The 21,483-nt window shown below is 46.3% G+C and overlaps 1 protein-coding gene across 1 annotated transcript in view; it reads right to left on the bottom strand.

The window, feature by feature from the left end:
• The window catches only part of MOB1B (MOB kinase activator 1B), a 35,204-nt gene extending 15,061 nt beyond the window's left edge, over positions 1 to 20,143 (bottom strand). Inside the window, 2 exon segments of the mRNA XM_015861507.1 lie at positions 2,286 to 2,452; positions 19,627 to 20,143. Coding sequence (XP_015716993.1) covers positions 2,286 to 2,452; positions 19,627 to 19,640 — 181 coding nt within the window. The 5' untranslated portion in view covers positions 19,641 to 20,143.
• Positions 20,144 to 21,483: the final 1,340 nt, after the last annotated feature.

Genomic DNA, 21,483 nt, shown 5'->3' with positions numbered 1-21,483 from the left:
AGAGGAGCCAGAGCATTACTTGGCAGTCAACCCAAATTCACATTCTTTGCTTATACATATAGAAAATTACAGTTACTCTGTAATGAGATGTAGGTTGACATCCTAACTGTAAACAGCAGTAGATACTGTGTACTATTAATGTAAGCGATGGCTAAGGGAATGGGAGGGCTAAATATGGCATCTATCCTCACTCATTATTCAGGAGCACAAACATCAAAGATCACATGCACAACATGGAAGCAAATCACAACTGCAGCTCAGCAGATGCAGGATACAAAGCTACAGCTGTGCCACACAGCTTCCCAGGTACCAAAAGAAGGAAGTATACAAAAACCACTATGGCAGGCACCTGCCGCAGTTCATTTCCAGCAACAAAACATGTCTTTTCCTTGCAAAGAAACAGCAAAAAAAAATAGCATGGCAACACCAAGAATGGTCGATAAAGTTCTGGATGACAAGGAGGGCCGCTAAAGCCTCTCTGGGCGTGCAGTGGGAGCACACTGCCCACAGCACTGTGTGACATTCAGCGCTGCGGAGGCAGAAAGAAGCAGTTAAATGCAGCCATTGTTTTTTTTTTATGTGTACACAAGAACTGTTAATTAAGTTTCCAATCGCTGCTCCCAGTAGAAACCACAGACCAGCATTTGCTTCGGGGCAAGCGTGTTCAAAAAACCCACACGGCCTTTGACAAGATGACTGATTACTGCAAATCCCACATTTGTGAGTTTCAAAAGGCCTTGAGACACATCACCCATCCACCACAGTCAGCAGCGTCTGACAAACAAGGAAAATCAAGATCCTCTTTTCCAACATCTGTAAAGCAATACGGTGCCTTTTCATTTTTGTTTCCTCTTTTTACTCACAGTTCATATGTTCTGAGGGTTTAGGTTACTTTTTCCACATGCTTTTCTAGTCTAAACGCACACTGTTGTGCATTTTAATCTACTACAAATATAGAGGTGAATTGTACTTCAAAAGTGCTTTTTTAAATAGTTTCAAATTAAGATGTCAAATGAAAATAAACTGATTGCACACTCCTCTCTTTTTTTTCTTTTAAATACACTAACATACTTTAAAAATCTCCATATAAGTCAATTCATTCCCATAAAGCATCACTAAGGGTAGGAGTAGGAGTTGAGCAGGTAGCAGTGGAGTACATTGCTCCTGTGCTTACTATATGAAGTCATACACTTCCTTTCCCCATTAAGTAACTCCATCAATGGAAGAGGCTCACAGCTACCATTAACTGGTACTAGGTGTGGTAGACATTGTAAATCAAAGAGCATCTAAGGTGTTATTCACTTCTAAAAAATAAAGGTTATACCCCCCACTGTATTACAAGAAGGCCACAAAACACAAACAAAAGAAGACCACTTCATTACAAAATGCAGCTGTTAGCAAAAGGTAGCTCCCACTCTTGTCAAATGGTTTACTGCCTTTTGCCAGGCAGCTAATTTAGCGGCTAAATCATTTGGGAGATGAAAATACCGCTGCCACAAAAGATAGAAGAGCCATAGAATAAAGGAACCACCAAAAGGGAAGGATGCAAGCAATATCTCAGGCATCATTAGTAATGCTTACTCATAGAAACAGGCTGGCTCTTTTTCTAGGCAGTTTTGCAAAGCAGGGTGAACAAATTTGGATAAAGAATGGTGTTGGCAGCTTCAACATTCCCTGGCAGGAGTGACAGGTTATATCCCACAGCGCTGTGTGGCCAGTTGGAAAACTCAAAGGTAGAAGTCAGTACGACAGGTCACTTCCCAAACGTGTCAAGGAACAGAAAGATACGGACAGAACCAAGTAAAATAAGCAATTAGAAGACCCTTAGCTCAAATGCAATTTATACTGCAGTGCACAACTAGAACTGTACTTGCAAGCCATGCCACAGACACAAAAGACAAGGAAATATCCAGATAAGGCACAGGGTCTGTGGCAACCAAAACTCCACACAGGATACAGAGCACAATGCAATTTCAGTTAATCCACTCTCAGAGGGTAAGAGGAAGGCAGCAAAATCATGCTGCAGGGAGAAGGAAACATAATCAGACAATCAGAATATATCAATTTAGACAGGACCAGTTTGTCTCAGTTGCCACTCAGCATCTTTTAGCTTTAAATGATACATCATTCTCCTCTGCCCACTGCAACATAGTGCAGAGTGGTGCAAACATCACTAGAAAGTACACAGTTGTCTTCCCTAAGTGTCAGCTCACATTCAGCACCCTCCTCATGTAAAAAAATATATATGTATACACGTATGTGTGTGTGTATGTTAGTCAACTTACTGTTAACTGCAACCCATTCATTTAAGTCTTCACCCTCTGGAAGCATAACAGCCATCCTGAGGTTACCACTTCCAAGCGTGGCCTCGGCATGTTTAAGCAGCTCATACTGGTGAGATCCCTCTGGAATGTTCTTCTTTGGTTTGAAGGTTTTGGAAGAGCGACTGCCACTGTGAAAGGGAGAGGAAACATTTAGACAACTTGCAAAAAGGGAAGGGGAAAAAGCAAGCAGTGGGCAAGTTGCTCACAAGCATAGTATCAGCATTAAAACACTTTTCCCAGCTCCTATGTTTTCACATTGGAAAGCAAATTTAACAAAAACTGGGATCCCAACACAACAGGTGCTTTGACTCGCTTTGTTTAAACCAATTAAACGATTCTCTGCTCCCCTGCCTCCTCATCTGTTCAGCTTAACATTAAGCCAGCTGGACATTCGGGAACATTCAGCTTCCCTTCCCCTCTTCTCAGTACATTGGATCATAGGCAAGATGAGACCAGAAATGTTTCCTTCTCCAGACTTCGCCCAGCCACATATGAAGACTACAGCAGCCCAACCAGGAAGAATCCTTCCCTATTCCAAATAGTCACGAATCTTGTTATGGTAATAAAAGTTACCAAATAATGGAAAAAAGAACCAAAAGCACATGCATTCTAAAACAACCATTTTCAAGAGACATGAAAACACATCCCACCTGCAAAAGTGCACTAAAATGGCAGAGCCAGCCTGTCCAGAGCACTGCCTTTTGACACCAACCATGGTGTGTTCAGTAGTACTACTGTTATCTAGCAACGCATACTTTCCGCAGGCCTGGCTGATTCACAGCAGTATCTTAGCTACCTCAGTTCACCAGCAGGGCATTAGATCCAAACAGAAATGTCAAAAGGGGGATGGGACAGCTTAAAATGGCAACAGAAAATATATTTTACAACTATCTGGTATTGCTTAGGAACTTTGCTTTTAAGGAACAGCCGCTGAAAAACACCCGCTTTATCTGAAGGACACACACTTTCCACAAACTTTCTACATCGTTTTCCCCTGGTTTCACAGCCCACAGACCTTTCAGTCCACCAGACTGGCAAGAAATATGGATGGTGACTTGTACAACCTTCATGGGGGTCATTTTACCACCCTAAATTTTGTTTGAACAATAGAGGCTGACATGGGCTAAAAAGTCGATGCTTGAATTTTAAATGATGGCAGTGAGCCTGGACAGCACGTTGTTCCCTCACACGTCAGAAACACGACAGGCAAAAGTAAATATCGGAAAATAAGTGTAAAATGAGCTACGTCTGTGAGTGTTGCAGCATACAAACTGAGAAAGAAATGTTGGGAAGGGAAAACTGAGCTCTCAGTTCCAATGAAGGAAGCAGGAAGAAATGGAACGCAGGTAGCTGAATGTTCATCACAAACACTGCCCTGTTCTCAGTTCTTCATACAACCCTGCCCATTTCTTACCAGCCCTCCACAGGGCTGAGCAGACTTCTGTCAGCAGGGGTAAGGGTGCTCTCAGATTCACTGGCTGTCTGATCGTGAAGGGCCGTAGCCCATCTTTGAGGCAATTCTAGTATTGCTACCTGGTCACACATAAGCACGCCAAGAAACCCAATTCATAGAATCACAGAACAACTCCAAGTGGAAAAACCCTGAGGACCATCAAGTCCATCTCCTTGTTCCACACAATACCATCCAAGAACCAAACCCTATGTCTACAGCACTGCTTAAAAGCTTGGGGCTATGACCACTGCCTGTGCCATGTCTACTGCCCTCTGATGAAGAACCTTTTCCTAATACCCAACCTATTTGGTTGGCAGGGGCAGGGTAAATACCATCTATGCAGGAACATCTCTGGGTATGGAACAGAACCCACAAGTCTGGCGGGTTATAGATTTATGTTGCCTCAGACTTTGACTCTCCCTTGCAACAGCACAGCAGCATTCTCCATCCTGTAGGCCTCGAGAGTAATCCTGTTTCCTATGTGTCGTAAAGAAGCGCTTTGCTGGACTAAAAGGGACCATGGGACAGTAGAGCTGAACAGGCCATGTTCATTTTCAAGGTGAGGCTGGTTAAGGCCCTGGGCAGCCTGACCTAGCTGTGTCCCTGTTCACTGCAGGGGAGCTGGACTAGATAGGCTTCAGAGGTCCCTTCCAACTCTAAGGATTCTATGACTCTACACTTCATACAGACACTACACCAATACTAAAGGACATCTAAGGCAGTCAGCTACAAAATGCACCTAAGAGTCAGTAGTAGGAAGAGAAAATGTATGGCTCTCATACGTACAGGACACCTCTAACACGTGACCAGTCGTTTACATTACACCCTAGGCAAGGATACCAGATTCAAATCTTAACTAAAATAATTGCCTCCCTGTGGGAGGGAGAAGCTATTGCGGCTCAGGGAGCTGCCTTCCCCTCCCACTCCCACAGCCACCTGCATCTGCTGCTGGGTCAGGCTCAAACTCAATCAGAAGAACAGGCACCTGTTAAAAAACAAAAGCTAAAAAAGAAATCAGAACGCTTAACTGTCTGCTTAGAGGAGCAGGTTTTCTTCTTCAGGAACACACAGCCAGCAGGCCAACACTGGGAGTAACAACGCAATTTAAAGCATCTGGCAAAAGCTTTGGTGTACGCCTGCACAGACAGGGCTGATGCAAGGCACTACTCACAGCGACTGAGGACCAAGAGAGATGGGTATCGTTATCTCCCCACTTGTGTCATTGTAAGCAGAAGAAAACCAGATAAAGGCATGCACAGCACTTCCAGACCTGCCGAGAAGATTCTGCTCTGCATATCATAATATGACAATGAGGGAATCCAAGCCCTAATGGAAGACTACTCTACAGCTCAGGTCATTCATTCATTCATCAAATGGAAAGAAAATAAGATTCCCTTTCCTATCAGCTTACGTAGCTTCCCTAATTCCTGAAACCTAACTCCAAAACCTAATGTACAGCACTATCTCTTCCCTAATACTGTCCTCTTCATATGGGTATGACTAAAGAACTTCGCTGCAACTGGTCTGGTATCACTGCTTAAGGCAACATCTACAGCCTCATTACAGAGGCTACTAGTAGGAAGATGGAACACTCCAAGTGCTATGAGAAAAAGGTCAGTCCAGACAGTGGGAAGGCTTAACAAAAGGATTCAGATTACAAAGAACAGCATCCAGCTTCAGTAGAACATCTTTGTTCAGGGAGAGGAGGTGCTATAAAAACACAAAGCAGTAGCCAGTAAAATGTTAATTCATAACTCACCTAAGTGTTGGTGGATGTTAACAGAGGTTAAACAGGAAGAGTGAGCTTTCAAGAACCAAGCACAAGACAAACATGGGGAGGGAGCTCCTTAAATAGCACAGTCTATTTTGAGAAAACTCTGGGTAAGAGTGCACGCCCCAGATTGTGAGCTAGTAAGATAACAAACAAAGTCATCGCAGGTCAATGGAGCACCCAGCAGAGACCTCCTATGGTCAAAGAAACAGAGAATGCTCAGCACGTTGGAAAATCACCAAGTACCACTTAATCCCTGTCATCCCATTCTCATATGCAGGTTTGCTTGTTCTTTTCCATTAGCAAAATCTCTAACAGATTAAGATAACCAGGTAAGCAACCTCCTATTTACACATCTCTATCTGCCTCCATTACCTGATTCCTTCTCTAATCCAGCACAGCCATCCTAAAACGGCAGGAAATGGTCTCACGCAAAAGGCAGGCAGACAGACATCCCAAAGGAAAAGCAATTAGGATAAATGAGGGCTGCTAGTAATCCCAAGCTGTGGAAATATCTACAATTTTGGCAATGCATTATCAAAATTCCATACATTTGTGCAGTTCACATGTGAAGTCAGTTAACTGCACACATGGTCACACTCTCCTTAATACAAAGTTCAGGGACACAACTCCCTATGCCAAACCTCTTAGCTGATAAGATTGCTCTTCAGCAGCCTAGTGCTAAATGCTGCTGCAAACACAGGTTTAACTAAGTTATTAGCTGAGTAGCTCTCCTACTCCTTAACCAAAGCCATCCCTGCTGACTGCTGTCTGGACACCATCAGCCAAGCAACCCTTGGAATAGCAATACTGCTTTCTCCCTAAATCCTGAGCACAGCAGCATTTTATCCCTGCAGGATGATTCCCAATGCTGAAATGAAAGCTTCTTGGGAAAATAATAATAATAAAATAAAATAAAATGTAATTGATTTCTTCCTTTCATGTCATTCCATTACATAGGGCAGAATTATAAAGTCTTCTTGTTCCGTAACTGTTTTCTCAACTTCTTGGGTGTAAAGTGGAAAACTTAACTTTCTGAAGTTCAGTTTGGTGGCCAGTGACACACACAGTACAGCAAAGATCCATCAGGCAGGACATATCGTAACAGAATTAGCTGCATCCCTGAACCATTTCTTCTGACAGCTTACATCACAAAGGCCACACCTGGCATTCCCTGCTGACAGCCTATGAACTCTCCTTCAGCTGCAAAGCAACACATTTGCAGATGCAAAATGAGACAGAAAGCTCTATAAATGCCACACTGAAAATCCCATTTTCCTTGGACATAAAAAGCTCGTGGAGTGGGGAGAACGTTGTATTAGAAGTAATGGCTTCTCAGAAATTCTTCCAATTCCAAGGACGTTTTGCTCTCTTTACTCCCACATCCAGCATTTTCAGAAAATTATGCCCTTCTATTTTTAAAGGTAAGTGCAGCTACAGCAGTGCCAGATGCAGCTCACCCTAGCACTAAATCAGAGAATGTGCTCAAAGCAATTACTCACAGTGCCAGGATGACTCTGGAAGCCTGGCCAGGAAGCCACACGTCTGAGCCGCACGGAGCTCTTCCCACTGTCAGGAGCCCACACGCCGCTGAGCCTCACCAAGACGTCACATCGTGCTTACCAGCAAGCACCAGATTTCCTCCAAAGCTGTAATTCTATCATGCCGTCTGCTGACAGGGAACATTTTTAATTGTGCACATTCTGTAGCCTGGCCTGCTATGGTTTGCAGAACGATGCTTCCAGAAAGGAAAACGTTCAGGCGCTCTACTTACACCACACTTGCCATCCTGCCTCACAGCCCACTCCAGCTTCAAATGCAGCACTGGCAAATCCTTTAAAATCCGAGCAGCTCAACATCCAACTCAACCTCCTGCTATGTTTTTCATTTTGTATTTAACTGGGGGAAAGGAGACACTTAAACCTTTGCTTTCCTACAGTTTCCTACACTTTGGCTGGCCTGCCTTAGACCTCCACGTACTCAAGATATTTGTGTATTAGAATGCCAGCGCATTGTACCTGCTTCTACAAGGCCTACTGCATCTCCACAAAAACCTGAATCAAAACAGAAAAGCTAGAGGGCCCTTACATGTAAAACTTAAGACTTCACAGCTTGTATTTAGCACACAGTCACCCTCAAACTCTTGCCACTGCAACACGGACGGTGCTCCAACGTCCTCCTTCAATTCCTCTTGTGTGATAAAGTCCAGACCAAGTTTTCACGTTCATCAGAGCACCTTAAGCTACTATGGTGCCTATAAAACATGCAGTCACTACATCACTGGCAAAGCAGATGGACAAGAGGAGATACCAACACAAAGATGATAGAGAACGACCTACAAATTCTCTTTCTTTCCCCTGCACACACCACAGACAGAACTGACATGGCTTCCAAGAAATTAACATCTTATTTTAAATTATCGCCACTATTTCACATCCCTGGGAAGTAAAGACAGCATTGCTTCTCCACTCTGTTAGAGGCTAAGAACACAGTGCCACGATTACCATAAATCATTTCATACAGGGTTCATCAATGGACTGGTTTATCAAACACTGGAAAGGACAGAAGCTTGCCCTAGGGAAGAACAACTGGAAAATGCTGCAGTGGCCCCTTTTTCAGGACAAGCCTGCTACCTGTACATACTGCTGAGGCTGGGCATGTCATCTTCCTTTCTTTGCTCCAAGTAACAAATCTCTGGAGGTAATGCTATACAACTCGGTGTCTCCTGAAAGCGTCTACCACCACAATCCATCTGGAATAAGCCCCTCCGAGCATCTGGAGGTGCTCAAGAGATCTGGAAAAAGCCAAACTCCAGTCAGCACACACAACATTTCTACCTGGGGCATGGAAACTTTTCATATTTCAAATCCTGCTTCTTCATCTTCAAAGGCCTTCCCAAGCATTAATTAATCCTACAAAGTATCTTTGAAGTAGGCATCATTAGTGTCTTGCTATACACAGGGAAACTGAGGCAGAGACTCACTGCTGCAGGCCAAAGAGAGCGCTTAGCAGAGAAGGCCCAAGTTTTAGCTGAGCACCTCCTTACTCCCAACGTGCCTCTATTTAAACTCTGAGACACAGAAACACTGCAAGGCAAGGACTAAATTCCAGAAAAGCAAGCATTTCAGGCCTTCAAACAATAACAATGGGTTTCAAATTCAAACATTCTGCTAAGAATAGACACGTTGGAGTATGATCATGTTAGTTTCCAATAGCCAAGATGCCAGCACTGAAATTAAAAGAAAAACCTCTAGCTACTTTTAGAAAGCAAATCAATTGTTTCTGAATGTAAACACTTATTCCTTATGACAATCACAGCATCAGAAGGACAGCAGGTAAAAATCACATCATACGTGTTCAGAATCTGCACTGCCAAGATTTAACTTGAGTGTTTCTATTTATAACACAGAGTAGTCACAACATCTCTGTTCTGAAGACAGAAGGTGTGCAAGCCAGGCACTGCTTTCCTCAGCTCTTGGAATACCAAAAAGTCAATTATTTTCCAGCCTGATTCCCACCTATTAAAATGAGCACGTCTCATCATTCACTTCTATCTTCAATAGGCACCAAATCACTTCAATAGGCACCAAAACCTCTGCAAGAATTTGGGAAACAAGTTTTCTACAACTTCCATTCCTTTGACACACCACCACGCAGCAGGTGTAGAGACAAAGAACCACCAGCCTACGGCAGACAGAGCCAGCAAGGAAGCTTCCATCCTGTGGTCAGAAGCTACATGTAAAACAGGACAGAGAAACGAGTGCTTCAGCCATGCTCTGGGGCAAAATGAGAAACCTCAGAGCCCAGCTATGCAAGAACTATAGCAAGTTTTGCAAGTGCTGGTCTAACATCTGGATACAACTTCCCATGAGGATGACCAAGGATTGAGGATTCAAGGCCAGGCTGGATGGGGCCCTGAGCAGCCTGATCTAGTGGCTGGTAACTATCCCATGGCAGGGAAGTAGAACTGGGTGGACTTTAAGGTCACTTCCAACCTAAGCCATGCTGTGATTCTATGACCACAGGATCAGGCAAATGGCTTCAAATGAGATACCGTGCTACCAGAACAGCCAACTCCAGTTTAGAAAACTGCAAGAGCTCCAAGATATTCCAATATTGTGTTACAATTCAACATCAAGAGCCAGTTCAATGCAGTCCAAGCGTCAAAAGCCAGCAAGTGTATGTATGAACAAAGACTGGAAATGCATGAGCTGATAGCTCTCATTGGGAAGACCTCCATATGAATACATTCTTCATACACCACCACTGTTATTGCTCTGAACACTGGCAAAAGAAATACACTAACAGAGAGCACTCCCACTTCACAGAAATAGCTTTCACAAACACTAAGCCATAAAAGCAGAACTGTCTTCCCATGGAGGGCAACACAGACTCTGCCAAGATCACTAAGCAGCCCGTCTGGGAAAGAGTTAAGAGAGTGAAGAGTTGCCAACTCCTCACACAACACAGCAGCTCTCTGGAAACATAAGGCAGTGGCTGGAAGGTAATTCCAAGCCCAGGGTTTTGTTGCTGTTGGCTGTTTGTTTAAAGAAGAACCGGTTGCACTGATTTGAATAATTTCTACAGCCACATGCTCATTCCTACAGGCACACAATACACCTTGTTTATTATATATACACACTGCTGTACAAAACAGTAACTGAAAATGATCAGCTGCACACAGCCAGTTTCCCAGTCCAATGAGCAGGAGATACAGGAATAACTTAATTGCCTACTGCAATTAGAAACATCGTGCTGAGGGTGCCTGAGAAGCACCTTTCCCCAGCGCTAACACCAGCCCTGGGAGATGCACTCCTTATGAGCAATGTCTGTATGCACAGCTCACCTATCGCCACCCACGTCACAGGCAGTTACCCAGGCTACAGAAGGCTGTTGCCACACAGCAGTCTAAAAAGAAATCCAGATTTCAAACAATAACAACAAAAATAGCCAAGGTTAACAGTTCCAAAACACAAAGGTGGGGAACCTTTCAGAAAGGAAAAAAAACCACTTTGTTTTATGGTTTTACTTACACTTAAAAAGCCACCAGCACACACAAACCTAAAGGTTTCCTCATCTAAAAATAAAACATTGCAGACTAGAGGGATTTAAAACAATGCCCTGATTTTTCAGCACGCAGAACTCGCAATGCCTGCATAACAGTGCAGGCTGTTCCTAAAGGAATGCTTCTTTCAGTGTCTAGAAACAGAGTAGATACAAACTGTTACCTGTCCTTCCCCATCCTTTCCTTTCCTTTGCTGGACTGTGGAGTAAGCTATGTTTTCAGTACACTTCTCAACCTGAACATACATTTCAAGAGGTATATAATAACCTGTTTTCATTTTCTGTTTGGCTTTTTCCCCTCAGCAACCGCTCTGAAATAACACCTCCTTCTACCAAAGGAGAAAATACTGTTTTCTGACAGTGAAATAGGTATTTTTATGAGCTTTTAATTCCCTGTACACCAAGACAGGAACTACAGTCTGCCTCCCTTTTGTCAGAAAATCAACTATCACCCAGGCTGAGATGAGAGGAGGCAGATCAAAAAGTCCTAAGATTATCAATATTCTTTCAAATGACAAAAACCCAGGTAGTACTATACACAAGTCTCTACACGCTGAAAAAGTTTATCAGCTGATTCACATCCAATAAGGCTACCGAGCGCAGCCTTAAGGAACAGTTTTGCTCCTTCTTGTCCCAACAATCAGCACTCAGCATTGCAAGCTGTCGTAACACACACACACACACTTCACAGTTTCAAACTGCTCTTTTTTCTTTCTAGAAACACATTTCAGAGTAAATGGAGTCAATTGAGGGGCTGCCCAGCATACGCTGGCTGCAATGACGTGCACCAGAAAAGTCCCTCCTGCCATCCTTGTTCAGAAGGCAGCCAGCTGAGCCCAGCCCCTGAGGACTGGCTCTGATGGGAGGCCCTTCAGTCCAGCTCTGCCCTTCACACCCTGTGCCTCCCTCCCCTGCAGCACTGCCCTCGCAGCCAAGTCCCACAGGTGCTCCATGGCCACAGATGTAGAACCAGACACCTGCACTCCTCCACAGCTCCCTGCCTAGTCTTCCATCTGGGACGTCAATGTGCCTATGAACAAAGGGGAGGTACTGTGCTACAGTGCTCCCACCTACCACCACCCCACCCACATCAGTGGTGATGGTGTTCCAGCAGTTCATCCAGCAGGATGCAGCTTATTGCAATTCCTAACGCAAGGAAGAGGGAAGCCTCCAGAACAACATCCCATAACTAGGAAGTCATCATCAGTTTGCTATGCTCGCAGACCAATTCCTTTGTTTCACATACAACACGTTCGCTTAATAAGCTTTCATCTCCTGGAAGGCCCTCAAAATAAACAGGGCAAGCTGAGCCGTACACTACTCACAAACACCAACTAATTCCCAGAGCATCCAACGGTCGTGGAAGTGACTCAGCCTGCAGGACTAACAGCGGTGCTGCATAACGCAAGGAGGGGGACAGGGCACAGACATGGAAAGGAGAACAAAGAACCCGTTGGAGAGGAACTTGGATGGGATGAAAGCAGTACGACACTCAGCCATGCGTGTCCTGCTGACTCGCAAAGACAGGCAGGGGCCAACAGGCAGACAGCAGGGATATGTTAATGTGTACAGGACATAACAACTGCAGCCTCTGACACAGCTTCTTGTTTTGCAAATGAACTTAAGTTTCAAAGCAAGCAGGGAAGTGGGCTGCTTTCGTTGGATTCTTTCAGTAAGATCCAGTTTCCTTCACTGCTTTAACATGCTCATCTACTGTGTACGTACACACACACAGGAATACACCTCGGAACTGTCAGGCAAAACCAAACCTAGATTTCTTATATACACACCAACAGGCTACAAGCAGAACTCTGAAGGAGGCAGACACCAAGGGCTCCCTCCTCCCCAACTGCTTCGTTCTGCTTTGATTTGTTTTCCCTTCAGGATCACTGAGGAGGAGTTCAGTACCTTCATCACTTCAGTCACTAATTAAGTTCTTTGCAAACCAATCAGCGTTTTTTTCTCTCACTCATGTTCCCCTCTTCTCCCAGGAAATCCTTATTCCTGTCAATTACCATTAGCTCATTTAAAAGGGCACAGCAGAGTGAAAAACACCAACAGGAGAAGGAAACAAATGGAACACACAGTGTGTGTGCATCCACAAGTGATCAGAAATGGTGACTAGAAGGTACCAGTGAGGGAATTCCAGAAGAGCTACAAGGAAACTCCCATCTCCGTGAGGCTGTTATTTCTTTATGTAGCACCACTGATTGCATTTAAAGTAAGGATAGTGGAAGTATCAAGAAAGGAGGCTTACTACGCCATGCGAGTAGGCATTAAGGAGTAACTGAATACATCAAGTTAGTATTCGGGTTGCAAAGCAGGACGTGAGAAAAGGGAACTGAGGGGTCACTAGCAAAGCACGAGCTTAGCAGCATCTGTCTGCTTCCATTTCTTCACTAGAGCACACTTCCCATTTCACAAAACAAGGACATAAGCGTCCCATGCAAAAGGAAACTTCCATATGTGACAGAAACGTCCTTAAATCCAGCTGAACTCTCCCTACACCTTTACATTACTAATGCCCTCAGCATCCTAAGCCCTGTCTGCTGGGAACAGTCACACCCTCTGAACACATTTCAGAAGGCACAGCTTTTCAGGATGCAATCTACGCGCTGCTGAGGATGATGAATTACAGTAATAAAAACTTGGCTCAAATATCAAATTAGATCCTTACTTATACACCAAATATAGTGCTTGAAGAACATGCCTCAGAATATGGACCACTTCCCAAAATGCTGATCAGTGCTTTTGAAAGCCAACGCTTTACGAATGACTAAAGTAAAGCTGGTCAGACAAGAAATCACAGCAGAGCATGAAGAGAACGAAACAGTGTAAGGCAGCCTTCAGTCCTTTAGAAGCAGTAAAAGGAACAATACGTCAATGTGGTTAGGGAAAAGGTAGCACTGAAAAAGGAGAACACTGAACTACCTTTAATAGGAGAGGGGGCCCTTCAGCACTTTTTGCAAGGCCGTATGTTTTTTCTAACCCCACGCAGGAGCTGCCGTCACACACATGGCAAACACTGCAGACAAAAAGCACCGGGCAACGTCCCAGCAGAAACCCCACGGCTCATCCTTAAGATTGCTCTTCCACTTGGACTAATTGGTAAAATGGGGTCTGGATCCAGGAAGTAACAGAACAATCATCAGAGCCAAGATACAACCCAGAGAACAACAGGAAGACATGGACAGGAGGCACCGAAGAATATTCGAGCAGCTTTCCAAAAATACCCTGCGTTATCTCATCACCAAGCAGATCTTACACAACCCCATATTTAATACAGTCTTGCAGGAGGGCTCTCTAAGTATCTGCAGCACAATCTGCTCGTACCTTGCAAAAATTAGAACAAGAAACCTCACCTGGCCACAATTTCAGAGGTGGAACAGCTGCTGCCCATACAGCAGAGCACTTCTTTGGCCACTAGCTCAGCCTGTGCATGGCATAGCTGAGTTGCCATCAGTCTAACCGCCCTCCTACAAACTGACATTGTACACAGATGATCCTCTTGTCCACTGACACTGCAACACAAAACTCTAAGAGATGTCAACCACAAGAGGGAAATAAACATGGTGATGTATGACAAGTAGAAGACATTTGAAGTGTCACTTTGAACCCTGGCTCTAGAACACTCAGCAGTAAGACCAGGACACTGAAGTTGGTAAAAACACAACTCAAATGTGAGCCAGCAAAGCCAAAATAATGGGCTGTTTTATTCAAGACAGCGTCAGGGGCACATCTCATTGTCATCTGGATTCAAGCTGTTTTTGTAGAAGAAATCAGATGACAGCATTTTTAGGAAAAAAAGAACTTAGCTTTTTATCAAAGCACAGTTAAACCCATTTATTCTGTCTGTCATAAAGAAAGGAGTAAGACTTGTGATGCAGACAGCAAATTCAGGTGTTCCAAGTTGGAACCTGCAACGCAATTTTCTTCACTAAGGAAGGGATTCAGATTCCGTACATCAGCTGTGCTCATAACCCTAGGACACAAGTAATTACCTCTGTACATCAGCAACCAAATTTAAAGATAATATGCAGTGATAGGCAAGCAAAACAAGTAGGTGGAAAGGCAGCAAGCTTTAAATAAATGTAAGCTGAAATACAGGCAGGATCACAGGAGGCATGTGAGAATAACAAAAGAAATGGATTCCTGCCAAGGAACAGCTGGGAACTGGAGGAGGAGGAAGGAGAGGAAAGGATGAACAAGGCAGAACTATCTTTACAATAAAAGAAGAAGAGCAAGAGATAAGGGCTGCTGTTGGGTTTCCAGATGAATGGGTAGAGATAGATGGACAGACGGAAGGAAGGAAGTCTCCTTAAACCTGCAAGTTCTATCAGGACTCAGAAGTCAATGAATCGAAGGGCAGAGGCCTGAAAGGACCACGAAGCTGCATCTTATCCTTCGTTTTCTTCCGAAGGAAAACTGAAAAAAATCATGCAAGTAGTGAATGAGTTCAGTTCCAAGTCATCAGCAATTCACTGCTTGTAAATGTTTCAAAAACACCTTTAACAGGAAAAACTGCTTTTACCTTCACAAATTCACAGTGAGGGACTGTCTATGTATTAGAGCAGAATTAACATCTCATACACATGAATTTATGCTGTTTTGGGCTATTAGAAATACAAGCCTTTGCTTCCCTTTTTAATGGGCCACTTCTGAGACGCACAATGCACTGCAATACAGCGCTCAAAGCTGACCACCAGAACGTACAGCAGTAACAACCAGCATCACAGCTGTGCCAGAGAAGTGCCAGGAAAGTGAACGGAAAGGAAATGCCACAGGTAAAAGGGCAACACCGGCAGATATGACAAAACGCTGAATTCTTGCAGTCCCATAGCCTGTAATAGGAAATGGCTCAGCTTATAAATCCTAAAAGCATTGCAAAGCCTATTCTGCGGTTTGAGTTGATTTGTGGGTCAAAGGGTTATTGATAGCTTTGGCAGCATAGTCTGTTATTGCTTACTCTATACGACTTAAGGGGGCACAATGAAATGTGGTTCAGTGAAACAAGCAGCTCCATTCTGCCAGCCTTGGGCATGAAATTATATTGCCAGTCTTGTAACTCCTCTTTGCTGGACAAACACTCCTAATCTTTTAACCTTTTTCAAACAAAAGGATACCACATGTCTTGCGGGACACATACAGCCTAAGCTGGTAACTGTGGTTCCTGGGGTTGTCCTTAACCATTGTTCTCTATGGCCTTAAATATATCCTAAATCCAAAGGCTCGGCAGAAAATTGCATACTGTACCAGATTTCTCTCCCAGAGTGAAAAGCACCCTACAGCACAACGAATCCTCCCCTAAAAGCGATCCCTGCTCCACCACAGTTCTCATCCAACCAACGCAAATAGTTAATTTGTAGGTTCACTTACATTGCAAACACATAGAGTGAAGAACAAACAAAGGAAAACAATTGCAGTGCAAACCCAAACCATTAGGAGGTAGTTAAGACCGGACACTCACCTCCATGTGAGCACACACAACTTTCACACTGAACACCACCACTGTTTGCATGTTTTTTCCTTCACTTCTAATTAATCCTGCTACATGGAGCAAAACCTCAATGATCTAAGAAGGCAGCAGCGCACACAGAGCCCAACAAAGCCTGAAGGACAGGGCTGATGGTACGGCTTAACTAACCAGATTGCCAACATGAGGAGAACAGGAGAAGGCTCTTCCTGCCTTCTGCCACATCCATTCCTGCTGCTTCACTTGAGTACTGGTTGAACAGCAGGCTGTGCTGAGCCAACACACACGATTCAACAACCTCTCCCTCAGTCTCTCCCCTAGTGACCCAGTCTACACAGCAGCATTACATTAGTCAACTTAAAACCAAAGAATTTACCCTACTCTGTCCTATAAAACCCATATTTATAAGTAATGGGAACAAGGAGGTCTGACTTGCTGTCATGAACATGTCCCACTTCTAACAGTCTGTTACTGCCCACACGTTGGTTTTCAGTGACTGAAATTCCAGTTCATTAGTGCATGACAGCCTTCCGTGGGAGTCTTTGATAACCAGGAGACAGATACTACGTCTCAACTCTGAACTGCATTAGTGTTCATGAAGCACTGGGTCCCTCTCTCCAGCTACAGAAGCTGAAAACCACCACCCACTTTAAAAGCAGCTTTCAATGGGTAGTAACAGCAACTCAGCATCTGGGAAAGGCAAAGAAGGGGAAACAAACAGCCACGGTGTCCTTCAAGAGCAGGGGCAGACAGGGAAACAGGAAGCCACAGCTCGGCAATCCAGAAACAAAAACACCAGCTCTAATTCTGATATTACTCTGCAAGAGATGGAAGGAAAAAATGAATGTCCCATCGCATTTTCTGCAAATACAAAAATTAACCACAGACATCATCAGAAGAAGCTGCCTGGCTCTCCTGCCCTATGGAAGGCAGGAAAGTAGGAGTGCACCTTGGTTTCCAAGGCCACTCCACATCAGCTCACCCACATACACCCCCAAAGTCCTGCTGCTCACCCACACCACCACGCCATGGATCCACCAGCTCTCAGCCCAGCGATGTCTTACCACTTCTGACTGCCTACACCAACCTAACATTACGAACCTCCCGGAACTCCGCACACAGGAACTTAGAGAACATGGAGATGGCTTTTATTTTAAAAAAAAATAGAAGAAAATAGTTTCCCAACTTTAACAATAAAAATATTTCCCTTTTAAAAATAAATTATCTAGCTGCTTTCTTACGTAAGCTTTGCCAGCTCAGGACAACACAGGCATGTTACCATATGGCACACCTACCACAACTATCTTTAATTTCTTGCCTTGGAGATGTAAGCTCCAGTACCTGCATCCAAGCTGCAATTTCCTCCCAGAGAAAACTTCATAATTGGAGTTTTTTGGAACTAAAGATACTTCTTAGCTCAGCTCTCTCCGTTTTGGTTTTTCTAAAGATCCAAAACAACCTATAAAATCACTTCAGAGGTGTTTTCAGAAAGAAAGAAAACAAACAGAAAGAAAAGGCGGTGAGGCTGAAAATAAAAACTGCTGTCAAAACGGAGCTGTATGAATCCAGTGACTGGTCGCAAAACACGCTCTTTCTATAGCGTTATCCATAACAAGAGAAGACAATGGTTTCCCTTCATTTTCTTCCCCCACGTAGCTGTATGTGGCACTGGTCCTAGCAACAGAGAAGAATAGCGCTGGCTTCGTCAGCAGACAGGGACGGCACAAGGGCTGCGAGGGGCCCCCGGCACCCTGCGCTATCCAGGCGCAATCAAGAGCACGGCACAAAGTCTGCAAGCAGAACAGGGCTTCCAGTACTGGGTGTCAAAGTGACACACTACAGCCATGTTACCGATCATAAACCTGTGTGACAGGTTGGCTGTGATGCAGACAACTCCTGCTGGTGGGTGCACAACAACTTTGGGCTGCTCAGATCAAAACTGGGCATCTGTTTGCAGACAGCGGTACAACGAGGCAGAGAAAACAGCGTGGACAAAGGAACAACTTAGTTACCTTCGTATCCAGGAAACCCTTGGTGAAAAAGTGCTACAGAAAACTGTGGGAAACGTGAGGGTTTTGCAGCACAAAACAAGGGTGAACTACTAAAAATAAAGATATCCAACCGCTGCTGCTGAACAGCTCTACCCAGATAACGTGAAATCAAAGCTGGATAAAAAGGGACAGTAACTGAAAACTACTTGCCAGTAGCACACAGGCAGCTTCCAGGGCCTCCCCGAGGCAACCTGGTAACATTACTTATTCTAAATTCATTTCTAAACTGCAGCTGAGCAAAAGAGCTGCCACCGACCACGCTGCCAACAACAGCTGAGACAGCTGTGCCAGCATTTCTGGCTTTGCCATGCAACAACTTCAGTTTCCACTTCTATTTTTCAGCAGCGGGAGTAGGTGAAACAATGGAGGTGGGGGGAAGGTTTGCTTTCCTGGGTTTCAGAAGTGTCTGGAAGAAAACAAAAATCTCATTACTGCCCACAACAGAGGGTGGAGGGTTTCATGCTGTTCCGTTGCCAGTCAGCCAAATGCCAACGAGTGCCAGGTCGTGTCATTTGCAAACCAAACTCCCAGGACACCACTGTACGAGAAACCCCGTCCTCCTTCTCCACTGCAGCAGCTGGGAATGATGAAGGAGGGGGACAGCTGGGCTCCTTCTCATTAGGAGCGCAGCTCCCGGATCCACCGACGGTCACTGCTCCCACCTCCTGCGTGCGGCTCCGACCCCACAACCGAGCGGCGTCTCCCGGGGCCGGGCGGCAGCAACGCGGCTCCAGACGAGCGGCTCCGTTAGCGGCGTCAGACGCTCGGTGGGATGTGAGCTAGCGCCGGGCCGGCCGGTCTCCACGAGAGCGCGGCTCCCCCATGCCGCATCCCCCGATGAGGCCGCGGACATGTGGCGGTCACCAGCGGGAGCCGCTCGCAGCTGTCAGTCCCACGGCAGCGGGCCCGAGGCGGCCGCACGGAGCCGGGAAGCCGACGGCCCTCTCTCCCTCCGCCCTTCTTCCCTTTCCTTCCCTAGAGCGCATCTTCGCGTTAATTAATAGGTCACGGAACCGGTTTATGTTAATTGCCGGCAGTACCTCGGCTTTGTTCCCGAGGGGAGGGACCAAAGTTCACCCCGTTGTTGCCTACGAAGCACGATTACAAACCGTACGGTCCCGCGCCCCTGGATGGCCCCCAACTCCTCGTGGATCCTTCTCACGCCTCAGCCCGGCTCCGCACGCCCCGCAGCGCCGCCGCCCCGCGCCGGACCGCCCTCCCAAGGCGCTTCCCCCAACCCTCGGCCGGTTGACTCGGGTAAACCGAGTACTCCGGCCGCGATCCCGAGTCCGGAGCGCGTTACCGCCGTTATCGCCGCGGTCCGGCTCACAAAGGGGCGGGCAGCGCCGCGGCACGGTACGGGAGCGGCCGCCCCTCTCTCTCCCTCAGGGCGGCGGCCCCCACCCGGCGGGACGGCGCGGGGCCGGGAGGGCGAAGGCGGCGGAGGCGGCGGGGCCGGGCTGCCCCGGCGCCGCTCGGCGGGTACTCACAACAAGAAGCTCATGGCGATGGCGGCGGAGCGGGACCGGCTGCTGCCTGGGCTCGGCGCGGCGCGGCGCGGCTCGAGGCGGCGGCGCAGGGCGGGCGTGTGCGGAGAGAGCGCCGCGGGGCGGGGACACGGCGCAGCGCCGCCCGCATCGCCCGGCTCCGCTCCGCCCTGTGCCGCGGGGCCACCGGCCGCAGCGCCCCCAGCTGCGGAGTGATGGGGCTTCCAGCGGAGCGGGGCGCCGAGCTGTGTGCTGGGCCAGAAATCGGACGTTCCCACAACCGTGTGACGGCTGTGTCGGTGTGAGCCCCAGCAGGGCAGCCCCCGGCCGTGGTGGAGACGCGCTCCTGGCTGCCGTGGCAGCTTCTGGGCAGCCACGAGGAAGGCCCCGGTGTTACGGATAAAGCGCTGTGAACGGCACAAGGAACGTGGTCTGCCCGCGTCCTTCACCCCACATTGCTGCCTGTGGGATGCAGGAGCAGAGCGGCTCACTTTGCTTGAGCTGGGAGTTACCACCGTCACACTCTATGCCATCTCAGTTCCCGTAGCAGGTCAGTACGGTGATGTGCACCCCACCACAGCGCACTGCAGCTCCCTGTGCTCACAGATAACAGCCGCATTCAAGAAAAGAACAGGGAGACCTTTACTTCTGCATCTCTGCCCTCTCCACACAAGAGCCCTGACTAAACAAACCTATCAAAATGGCCTCCGACATCTCAGAAGCTGTTTGGTTTCTGAGCAATCTTTAACTAAGCTGGGGCCCACAGCACTCAGTTTCTGTTGGCACGCCAGGGGTTTCTCTCACGTGGTAACAACGAGACCCGTCAGCTTCTCAAGCCTTTAAATGCCAAAATTGCATTTCCTACATTCTGCCTTCCTCCCGACCAAGCCCAAATGCCAGCTCAGTGCTTTTCTAAGTGAATGAAAATTACATCGGTGGTTTTGGGCCCTTTTAAAATGAATCTACCAGGCAGCAAAGGCTCAACAAACATTTCACAACATCTGCCGTTTTCCTTTTGGCCACGTTAGTAAAAGCAGGCATGGAACGGGGCTCGAGCTCTTTGCTAAAAGGGTTTGTCAGACTAAGTTGGCCCCAGAAATTCAACTGAGAAACAACAGAAATACTGCTAATCTTGCTGGGACGTGAATAACCTGCGCTGTCTGTTCCCACCCATACACTTCCTTCTACCCACAGAGCGTTTTATTTTAGTGGCAAGTCAAAATGAAATGCCTCTTGCTGCCACAGTCAGTAGGAAATACTTTGCCTGGGTGGCTGTCAGGAGGAGTGGTTACATAACGCGTACATTTGATGTCTCAGATTAGCATCGCTCTGCTCTCGATGGCTATGGGCCATGAAGCGCTCGGACTGGCAGTGCTGCAGCCTTATGTAAGGGCTGAGCTGCTCAGGCAAAGGAGCAGTGAATGCACCCAAACCCCGACGGCTGTCATTTGGGTTTATCCATTGTACTGTAGGGCTGAGAGAACTGCTCTGAAAAGGCCCTCAAGCTGAGAAAGCACTTTGGTCCCAAACCAGAGTTTTCAGCTTTTGTAGCAGAGATTAGAACACAGCTCAGTGAGTGCAGAACACTCAAACAGAAGTTTGAATAAGAACCAAACTTCAGTTTGAAATATAAATGGCAGTGTCCGAATACTGAGCTCTGCAGGCAGTCTCTCCACATTCTAGATTAAACCTATAGGTCTGATCATTTTTCCAATCAGGTACTTGTACAATTCTCAGTGACAGATTGTGCAGTGACAAATAACCCAGTAACCCAACAGCCCATGCCAGCAGTGTCCTTGTAGTCTCTTTACCCTTAGCACAACCGATTTACTCTGCTAGGTAAGCTTCGTTCAACAACAG

This window comes from Coturnix japonica, chromosome 4, assembly GCF_001577835.2.
Source record: "Coturnix japonica isolate 7356 chromosome 4, Coturnix japonica 2.1, whole genome shotgun sequence".
Taxonomy (NCBI): Eukaryota; Metazoa; Chordata; class Aves; order Galliformes; family Phasianidae; genus Coturnix; species Coturnix japonica.
Note: the sequence above shows the minus strand (reverse complement) of the source record. Positions and strands in the feature narration are given on the sequence as shown.